Source organism: Vitis riparia, chromosome 3, assembly GCF_004353265.1.
Source record: "Vitis riparia cultivar Riparia Gloire de Montpellier isolate 1030 chromosome 3, EGFV_Vit.rip_1.0, whole genome shotgun sequence".
NCBI lineage: Eukaryota > Viridiplantae > Streptophyta > Magnoliopsida > Vitales > Vitaceae > Vitis > Vitis riparia.
The window spans coordinates 9,359,119-9,377,004 of record NC_048433.1 but is presented as its reverse complement, the minus strand read 5'-3'; the positions used below and the strand labels follow the sequence as shown (position 1 = coordinate 9,377,004).

The window sequence follows — 17,886 nt, the reverse complement described above, 5'->3', positions numbered from 1 at the left end:
TCGTATTTTCAATATTTCAACCAATTTTTTTGAAAAGCTAAGAAATAATTTAATCATATATTCTCAATTAATAATTAGTACACAACTAATATAATTTTAATTTAATATATATATTATAAAATTTAGTTCTAGTTTTCCCATTTTTTTAACTTCATAAACCAATTATATTGCTTTTCACACTTCAAATATTCGTAAAATTTTTGTTAACAAATTATTTGATGTTAAAATAAATTAAATTTAGTTTTCCTTAATTTATAAATTATATCACCAAATTCTTTATAATTTTTTTTATTTATTTTAAATTTAATTTTTATGTGGGGTTTATTCATTTTATAGTACAAAAATAAATAAACTGTAATTTATTTTTTCAAAATTTTCTTTATTTTCTGTTTCATAAAAAAAATTTCCTAAACAAAATAATTACATTAAACAAATTTATAATTGGTTAATGTAATAAATGTAACAATGTGTGTTGCATGGGATTATTTCCCATGGCAACCGGTTGGGTGACCTCAAGAAGTGGTTTTGTTTTTTTTTTTTTTTTAATTTAGCATGTCATGTGTCTCTACCCTATTAGCCAAAAAAAGTGGGTATGGTACCGAAAAGTGCTTTTCAGTACCATAGCAAGACCCATAAAATTATATTACTTTAATTTAAAACCAAATTCATAAAAAACACCCCTAAAAATAACTTCAACAACTAACATTTCAGGCCAAATTCACATAAGCCCTAAAACCTAATACAGTGAAATTTTCGAGGAAATATTATCCAAGGCAATTTTAAATCAAATTCACACCAGTCCTAAAATCTAAGTAGAGGAACCACTTTTTGATCAAGACTTACAGGCTGTTGTCATTTCCAGGCAGTAGTAAATGTACATGCCACTGACCCATGAGTCATCCCATCACAGTTTAAAGTCCCGATAAATTGTTTGCTTGGGAAGACAAACACTTTCCAATAAAGCTGTTTCAAATTCACTCCCGTCAACTGTGAAAAAGTCCATTAATGCGACTATTTACTCTTGCATCTCCTTCACTCTTCCCGTTGAACAAGAGGAGATTCAAAGAAACCTTTCATCTCTCTGTTTGTTGGAAGTTGCAAGACTCTGGATTATGAGGTAACCTTCAGACAATGCATCTTCTTACACACTTTCTTCCTTTTTTCTTTTTTCTTTTTCGTGTGTTTCCTCCACTCTTAGTAAACCCAAATGAATTTCTCAAGGAAAAAGAAATTGGCACTATCTTCTTCCAGTTAGTCATGATGCAGTAACAAAATTAAACGCCCAAAGAGAATCACTATCTGTGGATCCATTCTATTTTCTCCTCTTCTGATTTCCTTGTCGCCATCTTTTCAACCGTGTGGTAAATGGGACGGTGTAATGTGTAAGCAAGTGATGATTTCAAGGAATAGTTCACCATATCTCAACTATTAACCTTCTGATTTGCTTGTTTGTCCTAGTGTGTTTTCTTTTTTCTTTTTTCCTGATTTTTTTTTATCATATACAAAAACTAATGTTTATCGTATGTAATACTAATCCATTATATTTTGTTTCCATGGGATGAAGGCTCTATAAGTTGAGTTGGACTCTTTTATGATTGGCTTTAATGTTTCATGATTAGATTTATTCTTTGAGTGTTGGCTGAGAGTGGGATCAAAACATTCCTCAAGCACTTTGGAAGCTCTTTTGAACACGAACTTCAGTAACATTAATGGCTCCTTCGTCTGGGGGTATGCTGTTGGCTTCAACATCTTTTGATGTTGTGATTTAATTTTTATGAATGATATACCTTCCTTTGGAGACTATCTTTGGATTATATATGTCAAGAAATCAATAGTTTGATTTCTCATTGCAATGAGGTAGTTTTGAATATTGGATTATATATGTCAAGTATGACTCTCGTGTTTTGAAGGGTGTAAAATAAATATACCTTATAATATATAAATTCTTTATTTTTGCAAAATGCTAAGGTGCCAAAATCAATTATTGAATTTCAGAATTTGAAATTTGGACCATTGAATGTATATGAGGAGATTTAGAATATTGAATAAGGGTATAAATAAATGAGATAAGGTATAAGGGAATAAATAAATGAGACTCTTGAAGATGTGTATATGATATTACCTATTTTGTGGGATTCGATGCCTACTGAAAAATGTTTTGTTTGACATTTTAAATGGATCCCATATATTTTTTTTTTTGATATATAGCCATAATAATCAACTTCCATATTTGTTAACTTCAATTTTCAACCCCTTTTGAATTCTTAAAGTTCATTATGGATTTCTTTTAGGACTATGTAATATGTGTTGTTTTATTTTATTTTTTTCTATTAGCTTGCTCTTATGTTTAAAAAGTATTAGTCCAAATGGGAATAATAATTATGAAATTAGAAATTATCCAAGTTGGCTATGCTTTAATTATTCACCTAAACAAGTGCTTTTATGATTTTACATTGAGTTGATTCATCATGAGATGGAAAAATAGAAATTTTTTATTTACATTTTGAATTCTAAGTTTTTTTTACTTTGAATTTTAAACAACTACATTCATTTGTAGTTGAAAATGATAAGCAATGGCATTTTTTCTCAATTCATTTTTTGTAGTGTAGGTTATTTCTTATGGATGAAAATTGTCAATGGCATGAGCAAAGTCGGAAAAATGGAGGGGTACTTAAAAGAGAGGTATGCAATTGACTATATTTTATACATCTGATCACAATTCAATCATGATTTAATTATGTTATAATTATTTTAAGATATAAAATAAAGAAGATGAGCGATCCCTAAAACTTAGAATTGAATTGATGTTGTTGAGCTTCTAATAATGAATATTAATATTATGGGTTCACACCTATTATACATTTTCAAACGAAAGAAATGTATCAAATTATTATTTTTGGAGACTTTTTTTAAAATTTTTTTTATTACTAAAAGTGCAAGACCTAACATTAGCATTAAGCTTTAATGCTATAAATTAAAACTTTAACCCCATTAAAACTTTGACCCCATCCACTTATCGTTGAGATCCAAAATGTTGAGTTTTCTCAAATTTTGGCCCTTGAAAGTAATGTCAAGCACAATTATAGTTTATTATTAGTGATAGCAAGTTGCAATAACATGGTTGATAGAACTTTTAATTTTGGTCATTATAAGCTATTATTTAGTTATTTAGTTTTGAAGACATAATTTTGGAGCTAAAGTTTTGACAATTGATTAACCTCTAATAGGGGGAGATAAGAGAGATCTAGTTTTTACTTATGAAGTATTTAGTAAAATTCTACGGTACCGATACCTTGGTACCGGTACCTCGGTACCATACCGAAAAAATAGTCTTGGCCATTGGAACAATTTTCCTCACTCTATATAAATAATTATTAATTATCCATGTGTATTTTGATTAAATCTCTACCATGGATTGAAATTTCGATTTTTATCAATGATATTTTATGAATTAAAATTAATTTGATAAGATAAATTATTAATAATTTGAATTATTTAAATAAATTAATGTTAATAGAAAAAGTTGTTACCACATATTTTTAATAAAATTTTAGAAATTAAATCTCAAATAAATTGTTTTATATAAATTAATTTAAATTTTCATTTATAATGTAATAAAATTAGACTTTTGAACATTTGAATTATAAAAATTTTAGTGTTAGAAAAGTTAGAAGCAGTTTCTAAAATCACTATCAAAACATACACTTAATTATATTTGACTTTCTTTATATCTGAAAGGAAATGGAAAGAGGATAATATCCAATAATGAAGTTTATTGGTAGATAATATCCAATAGTGGAAATTGGATATTAGAATAAAATAAATAAATAAATTATGAGATATATATGATACTGTAACATTATAATTCTGTAGAAGTAAAAGATAATAAATAATAAATAAATAAATAAAAGATAATAATAATAATAATGCAACACTTGAACTTAAAGACTCACCTGTTGCAAACAATGAAATGTAGATAATATCCAAGGAAAATTCTATAGTACCACTTCGGTACCTACCGAAAAAATAGTTTTGGCCATTGGATGAATATGGTTCAATCCGGATCGTCCAACTGGCTTATGTATTTTAAAAAATTTTAAAAATATATAAAAAATAAAAGCAGGTTGTCGGTCACCTTGATTTCCCGCTTCTATCTTGCTTAATCTTGTCTAAAGACAAAAATTTGTCTTATGGGTATTACACTTGATGCCTATTTTCGGAGAGGTGGGCTATTAGATTGATGGGCATTACAACTTTTCTCGGATTTTAGAGTTAAGCTTCAGAAATTTGAAGCTGTGGAGATGGAATTTTTGGGTGAAATGAGAATTTACAGAGAGTGAGCTGAGTGGGGATTTTGAAGGAGAAATAAGAGATAGGAGAAATTAGTAAGAAAAGAATCAGGCGAGCTTTGGAGGAGTATCTGAAACCAATCTCCCCCCACAGGCAACTCTACCTACTCTCCCAAAACAGGTACTTCACTCACCTTATGTCATCTGGTAGTGATTGAAATGTCGAAAAAGTTCGGCGATATTTATGAGAAAGACACGATATTTTTACCGATTAAAAAATATCTATTTTTATCGATTTTTTGGGAAATTTCCCGATATTTCCTACCAGTCCAGGCCACGCACAAACACGATATTTTGACCAATTCAAAAATATCGTCGGAATTTTGGTATTTTTATTGATTTTTTTTTTTGGAAATTTCCCGATATTTCCTACTAGTCCAAGCCACACACAGGATACAAAATCTGTCCTTTTTTTTTTTTTTTAAAAAAAAACATAAGATGCTATTTGGTAATCTGATCAGGATTTGCAGGCAAAGGTTGTGTTTTTCAGCTTGGCTAAAAAGTCGTGGATTTAGGGTTCGTGAAATTTAAATCGAATGGCACAAAAGCAAAGAGACCCTAAAACAGATCCAAAAAACATAGGGAGCAAAAAAAAAAAAAAAAGCATTTTTTTTTTCCTTGGAGGTTTTGCATGGATTTTCTCGAAAATCAAACGAACATGAATTTTCTCGGAAATTGAATGGAGGATGGATTTTGTTGGGAATCAAACGGGGGTTGAAAAAAAAAATGATAACATGATTAGATTAGTACCTACGAGGATTGAGAGTGGCAGAGTAAAATGGAGCCTTTTTAGGGATTCTCTCGTTTGAAGGGCAACTTCAGAAAAGGGCTTCTTGACGCCCAAGGCCCCGACTGAGAGAAGTGGTAAAAATAAGGCCTTTTTAGGGATTCCTCTCTATATATAAATAATTATTAATTATCCATGTGTATTTTATTACCGATATTTTATGAATTAAAATTAATTTGGTAAGATAAATTATTAATAATTTTAATTATTTAAATACATTAATGTTAATAGAAAAAATTGTTATCACATATTTTTAATAATTTTTTAGAAATTAAATCTTAAATAAAATATTTTATATAAATTATTTTATATTTTCATTTAAAATGTAATAAAATTCTAGACTTTTGAACGTTTTAGTGTTAGAAATAATAATGCAACATGGATTTGAACCTAATCATTTTTAAAAAGTCCCTTATTACCACTAAAGTACCTTGATATGATATAAAATACCATTTATTAGTGTTATATTGTTTATTTGAAATTATGAATGTTGACTTGTGTATAAAATAATAATAAAATTTTGAGGGACAATAAAAGACATTTTTTATAATAATTGTGTGTTTCTAATTAAAATTTGATTTGTTCAAATATTTAATTAAAGTATGAGTATATGTTACTCATTAAAATTAAATTAAATTCTTTTGGTCAGGTGCAAAATGGTACGATTGAGGAGAACTAGGAAAGTACTAAGGGGTAGAGGACCTTGGCCACGTTTGGATACAATCTTGAACTACAAGAGGGACCCTAGCCATTTTACAAATGAACATGTGGATCATGTGGCTAATATGTTCAAACGTTTCGAAGAGGAATATATCTTAGAGTCAAATTGTAGAAAACATATTCTACAAATGTCATTAACAGAACCTGAGAAGAAAGTTCTTGAAAATATATGGGAATCCATTCAAGAAGGGCCTCATGGTTTCACAAATAGATCTTTTGATGACCTAGTAGCTATTTTCAAGGAACACTGGGAAAAATGCTTCGTGAAGAATGTCATCAGATGAACAACAATGCTTTCTATTTCTCCTAACTTACGAAATGCAAGATTTTCAAATTATAATAGGCATAAAAATCTTAGAGGGTTATGGTTATTGAAAACAACTTCTAGAGTTATAGAAGACACTATGTATAATCCTAACATTGTTCCTTTTAATTTCAAGGAAGAATATTAGTTTTCCTTCTATATATTACATTTTCTTTTATGTTTTGTACATAACATGTAAATAATTTGATATGCAAGACATGACATGTCTATTTATCTTGTTGGTGTGGCCTCTCTCACAAAAAAATTCTTTAGCTCGCATTACTTTGTTAAGTTGTATGCAAGATGATCTCATGATTGAGTATGAGGTATATCAAACTTCTCATGAAATGTGGGAAGCGTTAAAAGAAAAGTATGGTGGACTTTCAGCTACGAAGCTGAGAGGACTTGTAATGAAATTTGGAAATTACAAAATGCGACTGAACCATACAATGAAACAACATCCTAAGGAGATGAAAAGAATAATAAAAGAGCTTAAAACATTTGGACATATGCTCACTGATGACCAACAAGTTGAGAAAGTCCATTACAAGCATCTCTTTATATATATATATATAAATATTGTGAAATTTTTTTTAAAGATAAAAAATTTTAAAATAGTATACTCTAAATTTAACTTTTTTTTTTTTATTTTCTATTTCTAATCCAACACAACATTATTATATTTAAAAAATTATAAATTATTTGATATAATTTTAAAAATTGCCTTTTTGCTATGCCATGTAAAAAAGATAAGATAAATAAATAAAAAAGATTTAAAATAAATAAATTATTTGTATTTGATAATTTAAATTTATTTTAATTAGTTTAACTCATTGATCTAATGATTAATATTTTTAGAAAAAAAACTCCATTTTGTTACAAATATTTTCAAACTCATTGCTGTCAAATTCAAAACTTAATTCTTATCAGTATACTCACTATGTTGTAGGCTACACAATTGCTTAATATAAGAGGAGTTTATCTTATTTTGAGCAGTCTTACTACATCTTAACTTAGAAAGCCAAATATGTAAGATTTTATATTTGTCACTTAATTATTTGAATATAGTACATAGTTTTAATTAGTTGTAAATTACATTCATGATGTTGTATTTTAAATAGGAGCAAACAATCATTTGAAGAGAATGATCCCCCTTCAAACCAAAAACGTCCTATGGGTTCATGACTTTATTATTTGTAAGAATATATATACATATATAGTTAATTCATTTTGGATATTTATTCATATGTTGAAAATATAATCATTTTTATGTGATGTTTTTTGCAATCGAGAACAAGTACTCGTAAGAAAAGGAGATAATAAGGAATTGATAATAAATCATGATGTAAGAAAAGAAATGAATATTTTCATAATATGTTTTTTAGTCAACTTTTATACTCTATATGATAACTAACTAATTTAATATTACATTTACGAAAAGAGATTGGGAAAAAGTGGCAATCCCTTTCAAATGGAGAAAAAAAAGAGTTCTTGGAGAAGTCTAAAAAATGCCCTCATGAATATATAAAACAAAAGGGTTGAAACTCAAAAAATGAATCAAAGGTAAGAAATTTGAAATTTATGTTTTTAAATTATGATAATATTTTCTTTCAATTTAAAATATGTATGCTTATGTATATTTATGACTTCCAGTCGTATCTTCCCATGCGTGATAGGGTGTATAAACTACTTCAACACTTGCAACCTAATCAAAAGGCAGCCATACAAGAAATAGGGTTTGGAGGTATTTTAGGATTGTGATGTACTAAACTTGATTATAGTTTATGTCATTGGTTGGTAGAGAATTTTGACACTCTTTCGTGCACATTAAGTGTGCATAACACTTCCATTAAATTATCCCCAATGGATGTTGAGTTAATTTTGGGTTTGAAGGCTAAGGGAGTGGAGGTAGATATAGAGAGATGCACAAGTAAACGGAATTGATTTATACAACATGTATTGTGATGGGAAGGGAAAATTGCTATTGTTGATGTAAGAAAACCAAATACGGCAAGAAAAGAAATGTGGGGATGAATTTAAAATTCATTTTGTATTATTTGTTTTGGGTGCCTTGTTATGTCTAACGATGAAAGTTAGTGTCAAGCCTTCCTTCCTCCATCTCCTTCAAGACACTGCATCAATAAAGAAGATAAATTGGGCCCAAATAGTATTCTTCTTCCTTGTATGAGGCATTAACGACTTTAAATCCAAGAAACGAAGTAGTGAGATTTCTGGATGTTTATTTTTTCTAATGCTAATACACTTTTAACAAAGTTGATATATTATGATATTTTTTGTGATATATTCAACTCAATAATTATTTTGGAACTTATTTCTTGTAGATTTTCTACCTAGACCACATTTCCACAAAGAAGGGTATGAACTTATTTTTAATGCATATAGTCCTCGAATAAATGGAAAGGGAGATGATGAGGTTTTTAGGATGAAACGTCAAATCAAAATACTTGGAGGTTATGATGATCCAAAGGTAAGATACATTTACTAACTGAAAAACTTATTTGTTTATGTGATGTTGCAATTATAATAAAGTTTATGGATAAATTATAGGTCACGATATGGATTATAAAAATTGGGCAAAGTGTGGATATGGAGCAAAATAATGGTACGAAAAATGAAAATGATGAAAAAATGAAGGTGGTTGAGAAAGATGAGAGAACAATTGATCATAAAGAGAATTATATGAGAAATGTAGAAGATTGTGATAAACAAGATGCAAAAGTTCATGAGGTACTTTTTTATACTATATTTATATACATTAGTTTATTCATCTCAAACTTTTTTTTTTCATGAAATTGGACATTTTTATTTGTTACTAGGTTGAAGAAAAAAGTTTGATGGGTATGGAGAAAGCTTTTGAGAAGGTTAAAAAATTTGTTCTACAAACAAATGTTTCTGATATGGATGAAAGTTGAAAAGAATCAACTTTTAGCGAATTTGAAGAAAAATATATGGAATTGAAATGTTTGGTTTTCCTATGAGCAATGTTGTGGTAGAAGAGAGATTGAGTGAGAATGACTCAAGTGGTGACATGGAGTTACATGTTTCTCTCATTGTCAACAATCAATGTCAAGATGAAAAGCTATTTGCATATTATGAAGACCTAGTTTTTTTACAAAGTTTTATATATACATATATATACTAATGTTCAAATACATGATAGGTTAATGTTGATGTTCCATATGTTGAAAAACAAGAAGAACAACTAAGTTCATTGGTGGTGCTCCCACGTCAATTGAAGAAAACGCGAACAACAATGGAACGCAAGCCTAGTAAATTCAAGGTGTCACCCTACATTCATCAATCCAATAAGATGGCAAAGCCTAAGAGATTCCCAAGCATAGTTGTTGGATCACAAAAGGTATTAGAGGTAAAATGTTACTTCATTGATCTAGTTTTTTTAAAATACTTAATAATATAGTGAACGATAACTAATGTTTGTTAGAGATGTTTTCAATATAGACAATTCCCATGTCCATTTTGCCGAACGTGGAGGATTCACATTCCTTGAGTACACTTAGTCTCTAGTTGTTGCTTATGTGTTTGATGTTTCATTGGACAAAAGGTGTGTAAACTAATTATTTTGAATATACTTTATGTATGTCATGTTTTAAAAGTTATACTTATTAAATACCTTATATTTTGTAGTGAACTTCTTGTTAATTTTCAGTATGAGCATGCAAATCGAGCAGACTTCTTGACTTTAGGGCCTAGACAAGAATTACTCGATGTGGTGAGTAATACAAGGATAAACCCAATTCTTATTAATTCTATTACATAATTTAACATTGTTAACTTTTTTGTGTTTCATTTTTAGATCATAAATGTATTTGCATGTAAACTTAATAGTTTTGAGAACAAATTCAAAGGAATACGACCTACCAGATGCTGCTTACCCACCACATTTGCGGTATGCTCATCCATTATATTTCTTATTAAAGAAAAAAAATAAACCTAATAAATATTGTGATATATATATGTTTTTTTTTTGTGTAGCGAATAATCTTACATGGTGGTAGAAAATTGGCAACTGCTACCAAGATGTTCACACATATTATCAAACACATGGATGAAATGAATGATTGCAATAAGGTACATATATGAAGTTGTATTCATATCATAGTTGTAAATAATTATCAATGCTAAAATGTGTGTTTTGTTTAGATATACATCCCGATGTACGATACATGTTCGGATAATTGGTATTTGTGTGTTATAAATCTTCATCAACGTAATATTCATATATTGGATTCATTACCATCAATAGAAATAGATGGCATGCGAACTTCATCTGTGAGAATTGTGGTATGTCTTATATTTTAATGAATTTTATTACTTTTTAATGTTAGTTGTTAAATAGCATGTTTTATTTTGCTAAAAGATATAACGATATGAATATTAGGTTGAAGAGTGTGCACATTTTTTTAATCTCAATGGGCATCTAAAGAATTTATCAAGCATTCCGATTGAAAGACCTACATGGGTACATGTGCAAGACAATGGGTAAGCAAACATAATTGTTTCTTCAAATATAATGTGTTCAAGATAATATTTCTATGTACTAACTAGAAAAATGTTTACTCATTTTATTTGTTAGGTGGGATTGTGGAGTCCATGTCATTAATCATATGTGAAGATCTGATTTCATGGATTCAAGTTCAACCCTTTCCCATTGGGACTCTATAGCTATAAGTCACAAATTGGCAATTGAATTACTTCTTGATGATGAAAATAGTGAGAAAGCTATAATACTAGATAAAGTTCAGAATCATGTAAAAATAGAGAGAAGAAAAATATAAAATACAATCAAGAGTTGATTTTTTTTTTTTTGTACATAATTTTTTGCATTGTAGTACTACTCATTAGTTATAATATGAAGAACTTGATCCCGAAATATGATTTAATTTTTCAATTACTCTAATAAGTAATATTTTTCACATCAAGATAAAAATTACTTAAAAAATGTTAAACTTACATTTTGAGAAAATTCATTTGTCTCGTGTCTTAATCCACCTTCCATGTTGTGATTTAGTAATGAAGGCATGTTCCCCTGTATTAACATAAAGAATTCAATTTTTTATTTCAACCAATTTAACCAAATAAAAATAACTATAAAGTGAATAATTAATGAATTTAGTGAATGTGTGTTTGAACATACCATTTCTTCAATTGAATCTTCAATGTTGATAAATGCATTGTGAGTGTTGACGAACTCTGGGCATTTTCGAACAGTGTGTCCTACTTTCTTACATTTCCCATAATGCCTTGGTTTCTTAAATTTGTCTTTTAAGTTACCCGGATTACCTTTCGTTTTCACAATGATAGGATCTCGAACATGGTGTTTTGTAGCTATCAAATCTTCCCGTTCACTTTCTTCCGCTAAATTTTTACAAAGTTCTTCCATTTGACAAGTGAGTCTTTGTATTTCACATCTAGCCTCTTTAAAAGCTTTTTCTGATTGAGATACAAAATAAGACATCCGTGAGCACATAGAGTTGAGTGCACCATATCGTACGATGTTAGTCGTATCACCTTGACTTTCATTGTGATGATGAACTTGGACTATTTCCTTTGCTAACTTAGACCACCTTTTCATAATACAACTCTCAGGTATTTCTTCAAGGTGTTCTATCTTCATTACAACAATCATGTGGGGACATGGAAAACCAACTGACTCAAACATCATACAAGTACATTTCATAGACCGATCACTATTACCATAACATACTTTCCAAATCTTGTTAGGGCTTCTAAACTTGGTTAATGTATGGACACGATAACCTCCATGATTTTTTGTACTGACAAGGAAAAACAATTCTACATTCTTCATCTTATCCCTAAATTTTAGAAAAGATTGCCTTGTGAAAACAGTTCCTGCATATTTCTCAAGTTCATAGAGTTTGGTTGTTAGAACAGCTGAAGAATGGTGTGTCTCAAAATCTGTCTTTGCCTCATTATGACGAATACGTGAGAGTGCTCTATCAAAATGCTTGACAAACTCAAACAGCTTCGAACGAGTTTTAAGGAAACGATTCAAGTATGTATTCATGCTCTCACACCTTTGTGTGCTTTTCATACCAGCAAAAAAATGCCCCCTTAAATAAGCCTCTGCCCATCTAGAATGCTTAGCATATATATCTGTCACCCACTTATGTCCATGAAGATTAAACATTTCCAACATGTCATTCCATGCACATTCAAATTCTTCAACAGTGTCTTCCATGAACATGCACTTAGAAAAATGATTAGTAAAATCTTTGACATAGACATTAGTGAATGCATTGCGTTGAATATGCCAAGCACATAATTGATGACAAGAGTCTGGAAATATCCTCTTAATGGCTTTACGCATTGCTTTATCCTTATCAGTAATAACAGAAAGAGGTTTCTTGCTATTCATTGCATCCAAAAAAGTCTCCAAGACCCAAGTATAAGTGCTAACACTCTCATCTACCAATAATGCACATCCAAACACTATAGTTTGATGGTGATGGTTAATGCCAACTAGTATGACTAATGGTTTTTATAAGCATTAGTCCTCCGATAAGTTGAATCAAATGCTAACCTTCCTTATAAAGTTCGTACCCTCTCTTACAAAGTTCGTACAATTTCTTAGAAAGTTCGTACCCTCTCTTAGAAAGTTCATACCCTCTCTTAGAAAGTTCGTACACTCTCTTATAAAGTTCGTACCCATACCATCTCTTAGAAAGTCTATACCATCTCTTAGAAAGTTCGTACCCTCTCTTAGAAAGTTCATACCCTCTCTTAGAAAGTTTGTACCATCTCTTACAAAGTTCGTACCCCCTCTTACAAAGTTCGTACCCTCTCTTAGAAAGTTCGTACCCCCTCTTAGAAAGTTCGTACCCCCTCTTAGAAAGTTCGTACCCCGTCTTACAAAGTTCATACCCTTTCTTACAAAGTTTGTACACTCTCTTACAAAGTTTGTACCATTTCTTACAAAGTTGGTACCCTCTCTTATAAAGTTCGTACCCTCCCTTACAAAGTTCGTACCCTCCCTTACAAAGTTCGTACCCCCCTTAGAAAGTTCATACCTCCTCTTACAAAGTTCTTACCATTTCTTACAAAGTTCGTACCCCCTCTTAGAAAGTTCGTACCCCCCTCTTAGAAAGTTCGTATCCCCTCTTATAAAGTTCGTACCCTGTCTTACAAAGTTCGTACCATGTCTTATAAAGTTCGTAACTTGTCTTACAAAGTTCGTACTCTCTTTTATAAAGTTCGTACCATCTCTCACAAAGTTCGTACACTCTCTTACAAAGTTCGTACCATCTCTCACAAAGTTCGTACACTCTCTTACAAAGTTCGTACCATCTCTTACAAAGTTCGTACTCTCTTTTACAAAGTTCGTACCCCTTCTTAGAAAGTTCATACCATCTTTTAGAAAGTTCGTATCATCTCTTAGAAAGTTCGTACCCTCTCTTACAAAGTTTGTTCTTCATCTCACAATTTTTGTACCTCCTGTCAATATATAAAACTTCATCTTCAAATTTAGTCTACAAATACACAAAATAATAATATAAAAATATTGATGACAATTTTATAACAAATGACTAAATGCTCTCAATTTGATTAATAATAACTCAAAAATAAAAAATAAAAAATCTAGATCTTATAAATCATTACATATTTAAATGTCATTTAACATGACATTTCTACCTACAACAGTTATATGTAAATGGGAAAAAAATCAAATGTTACCTTTTAACACTTGTAATCACTTGACATCCTTCGTATAATGTCTTCTTCAAGACATATAAAACTTCATCTTCAAATTTAATCTATAAACAAAAAAGAATATGATATAAAAATATTAATAACAATTTGATAAAAAATTTTATAATAAACTCATAAAAATTCTAAAATCGTTATTTAACATCACATTTCTTCCTATAAAAATTATATTTGGATAAAAAAAATATCATTTTACCTTTGACACTTGTAATCACTTGAAATCCTTCATCTTCTTCATATAATACAAATTTTAAATTTTCTCTCTCAAAAAGTTTTAAGCTTGATCTTCAAATTTGATTCATCAAAATACATCTTACATATTTTGTAATTTGGTAGTTGAAATTATTTAATTTTCATATTAAATTACTATCCATTTTTGTATATATGAATAATGAGAATATAAGAGTAGTTGGTAGGATTTTCTTTTTTTAGATAGAGTTAGGTAATTCATTAAATAACAAATTATATTTGATATTTAATAATAAATTATAAAAAAAGTTGTAATATTTAGATATGGATGAAATGCATGTGATTCTTTCTTACCAATAAGTCATCTTTACCGGTTTGATAAGTATTTATAAATTTTTTAATGATATGTACTTTACACATGTCATTTTATTATTAGGATCAAATGTGGGTAGGTACCCCCAAAATGAAGTGTGGGTACCAAAGAAGAACCCAATATCCAATAGTGGAAATTGGATATTAGAATTAAATAAATAAATAAATTATGGGATTTATATGATAATGCAACACTGCAATCCTGTAGAAGTAAAAAATAGTAAAAAAAAAATAATAATAATAATATAACACGGATTCGAACATAAGTCTATCATTTCAAAAGAGTCCCTTATTACCACTAAAGTACCAAAATTGGATATTAGAATAAAATAAATAAATAAATTATGGGATATATATGATAATGCAACACTGCAATCATGTAGAAGTAAAAAATAGTAAATAAAATAAAAATAAAAATAATAATATAACATGGATTCGAACATAAGTCTATCATTTCAAAAGAGTCCCTTATTACCACTAAAGTACCAACACTTGATATGATATAAAATACCATTTATTAGTGTTATATTGTTTATTTCAAATTATGAATGTTGATTTGTGTATAAAATAATAATAAAAATTTGAGGGATAATAAAAGACATTTTTTTTAATAATTATGTCTTTCTAATTAAAATTTGATTTGTTCAAATATGTAATTAAAGTATGAGTATATGTTACTCAGTAAAATTAAATTAAATTCTTTTGGTCAAGTGCAAAATGGTACGAATGAAGAGAACTAAGAGAGTACTAAGGGGTAGAAGACTCTGGTTGTGTTTGGATACACTTATGGATTATAAGAGGGACCCTAACCATTCTATAAATGAACATGTGAATCATGTGATTAATATGATCAAGTGTTTGAAAGTGGAATATATTTTTCAGTCAAACTATAAAAAGCGAATTTTACAAATGTCATTAACAGAACCTGAGGATAGTTTTAAAAAATATGTGGGAATTCATTCAAGAAGGGCCTCATGGTTTAACAAATAGGTCTTTTGATAACTTAGTAGCTCTTTTCAAGGAACATTGGCAAATATGCTTCGCGAAGAATGTCATTAGATGAACAACAGTGCTTTCTATTTCTCCTAACTTGCGAAATGCAAGTTTTTCAAATTCTATTAGGCATAAAAATCTTAGAGGGTTATGGTTATTGAAAACAACTTCTAGAGTTATAGAAGACACTATGTATAATCCTAACATTGTTTTTTTTTTAGTTTCAAGGGAGAAAATTAGATTTTCTTTTATATGTTACATTTTCTTTTATGCTTTGTACATAAAATGTAAATAATTTGATATGTAAGACATGGCATGTATATTTATCTTGTTGATGTGGCCTAGAAGAAAAAAGAATTCTTTAGCTCGCATTATGTTGTTAAGTTGTATGCAAGATGATCTCATATTGAGTATAGGTATACCAAACTCCTCATGAGATGTGGGAAGCTTTAAAAGAAAAGTATGGTGGACTTTCAACTACGAAGTAGAGAGAAATTGTAATGAAATTTGGAAATTACAAAATACGACTAAACCATGTAATGAAACAACATCTTAAGGAGATGAAAAGAGTGATAAGAGAGCTTAAGACATCCGGACATGTCCTCACTGATGACCAACAAGTTGAGGTAGTCCATTATAGACATCTCTTTTTAAGTGATAGAAGTCCATGCTGACTTGTGAACTGAACCTTATAGGTTGACAAGATGTGTAGAAATAGAGCATTGGCTATCAAAAATGATTGGATCATCACTTCTCATTTTATATATATATATTATATATATATATATATATTATGGAAATTTTTTTAAAGATAATTTTTTTTTTAAAATAGCATACTCTAAATTTAACTTTTTATTTTATTTTCTATTTCTAATCCAACACAACATTATTATATTAAAAAAATTATAAATTAATTGATATAGTATTAAAAATTGCCTTTTTGCTATGCCATGTAAAAAAGATAAGATAAATAAATAAAAAAGATTTAAAGTTTATAAATTATTTTTATTTGCTAATTTAAATTTTTTTAATTAGTTTAACTCATCGATATAATGATTAAATAATGATTAATTAGTTTGACTTTCTTTGATATTTTTCATAAGATAATTGTACAAGAAAATATAATTTTCCTTAACCTTAATACTTTTTGAGGACTAAATATAATTTAATACTTTTTGAAAAAGGTCTATTTTGTTACAATTATTTTCAAACCCATCGCTATAAAATTCAAAACTTAATTTCTTATCAGTATGCTCACTATGTTGTAGGCTACACAATTGCTTAGTCTAAGAGGAGTTTATCTTATTTTGAGCAGTCAACATCTTGACTTAGAAAACCAAATATGTAAGATTTAATATTTGTGACTTAATTATTTGAATGTAGTACATAGTTTTTATTAGTTGTAAATTACATTCATAATGTTGTATTTTAAATAGGAGCAAATAATCATTTGAGGAGAATGATCCCCCTTTAAACCCAAAATGCCCTATGGGTTCATGACTTTATTATTTGTTAGAATATATATATATATATATATATATATATATAGTTAATTCATTTTGGTTATTTATTCTTATGTTGAAAATATAATCATTTTTATGTGATTTTTTTTTTTTTTACAATCTAGAACAAATACTCACAATAAAATGAGATAACAATTGATAATAAATCATGATGTAAGAAAAGAAATGATAAATCTTGATGAATGCATTATTCATATATTGGATTCATTACCATCAAGAGAAAGGGATGACATGCGAACTACATGTGTGAGAATAATGGTATGTCTTATATTTTAATCAATTTTATTACTTTTTAGTATTAGTTGTTAACTAGCATGTTTTATTTTTCTAAAAGATATATCGATATGAATTAGGTTAAAGAGTGTTCACATTTTTTTAATCTCAATGGGCATGATAATAATTTATCAAGTTTTTCCATTAAAAGACCTACATGGGTACATGTGTAAGACAATGGGTAAGCAAGCATAACTATTTTTTCAAATATAATGTGTTCAGGATAATATTTCTATGTACTAACTAGATAAATTTTGACTCATTTTTTTGTTAGGTGGGATTGTGGAGTCCATGTCATTAATCATATGCGAAGATCCGAGTTCATGGACTCAAGTTCAACCCCTTCCCATTGGACTCTATACTTACAAGACACAAATTGACAATTGAATTATTGCTTGATGATGAAAATAGTGAGAAAGCCATAATACTAGATAAAGTTCACAATCATGCAAAAATAAAGAGAAGATTAGTATAGAATACAATCAAGAGTTGATTTTTTGTCTACATTATTTTTTGCATTGTAGTACTACTCATTGGTTTTGATATGAAGAACTTGATCTCTGAAATCCGGATGTAAAGTAGTTCATGGTGACCTACATTGAAAACATT

At 28.8% G+C, this 17,886-nt stretch overlaps 2 protein-coding genes across 3 annotated transcripts; both read left to right on the top strand.

The window, feature by feature from the left end:
• The first annotated feature begins 1,054 nt into the window (after positions 1 to 1,054).
• LOC117911800 lies at positions 1,055 to 6,246 on the top strand. Of its 2 annotated transcripts, XM_034826215.1 has the most exons (4): positions 1,055 to 1,117; positions 1,620 to 1,728; positions 2,610 to 2,682; positions 5,786 to 6,246. In XM_034826215.1, the coding sequence occupies exons 2-4, from the start codon at positions 1,710 to 1,712 to the stop codon at positions 6,138 to 6,140; spliced, it is 447 nt and encodes a 148-aa protein (XP_034682106.1). In that variant the 5' UTR covers positions 1,055 to 1,117; positions 1,620 to 1,709; the 3' UTR covers positions 6,141 to 6,246. The 2 variants fall into 2 exon arrangements, with proteins under 2 accessions (XP_034682106.1, XP_034682108.1); XM_034826217.1 differs by lacking the exon at positions 1,055 to 1,117 and having other exon boundaries at positions 1,131 to 1,728.
• Positions 6,247 to 9,337: 3,091 nt separating this feature from the next.
• Positions 9,338 to 17,682, top strand: LOC117911906. Its single transcript, XM_034826341.1, has 7 exons — positions 9,338 to 9,548; positions 9,849 to 9,911; positions 9,996 to 10,088; positions 10,175 to 10,270; positions 10,343 to 10,483; positions 10,581 to 10,681; positions 17,552 to 17,682. Exons 1-7 carry the CDS (start codon positions 9,435 to 9,437, stop codon positions 17,655 to 17,657), a joined length of 714 nt encoding a protein of 237 aa, XP_034682232.1. The 5' UTR covers positions 9,338 to 9,434; the 3' UTR covers positions 17,658 to 17,682.
• Positions 17,683 to 17,886: the final 204 nt, after the last annotated feature.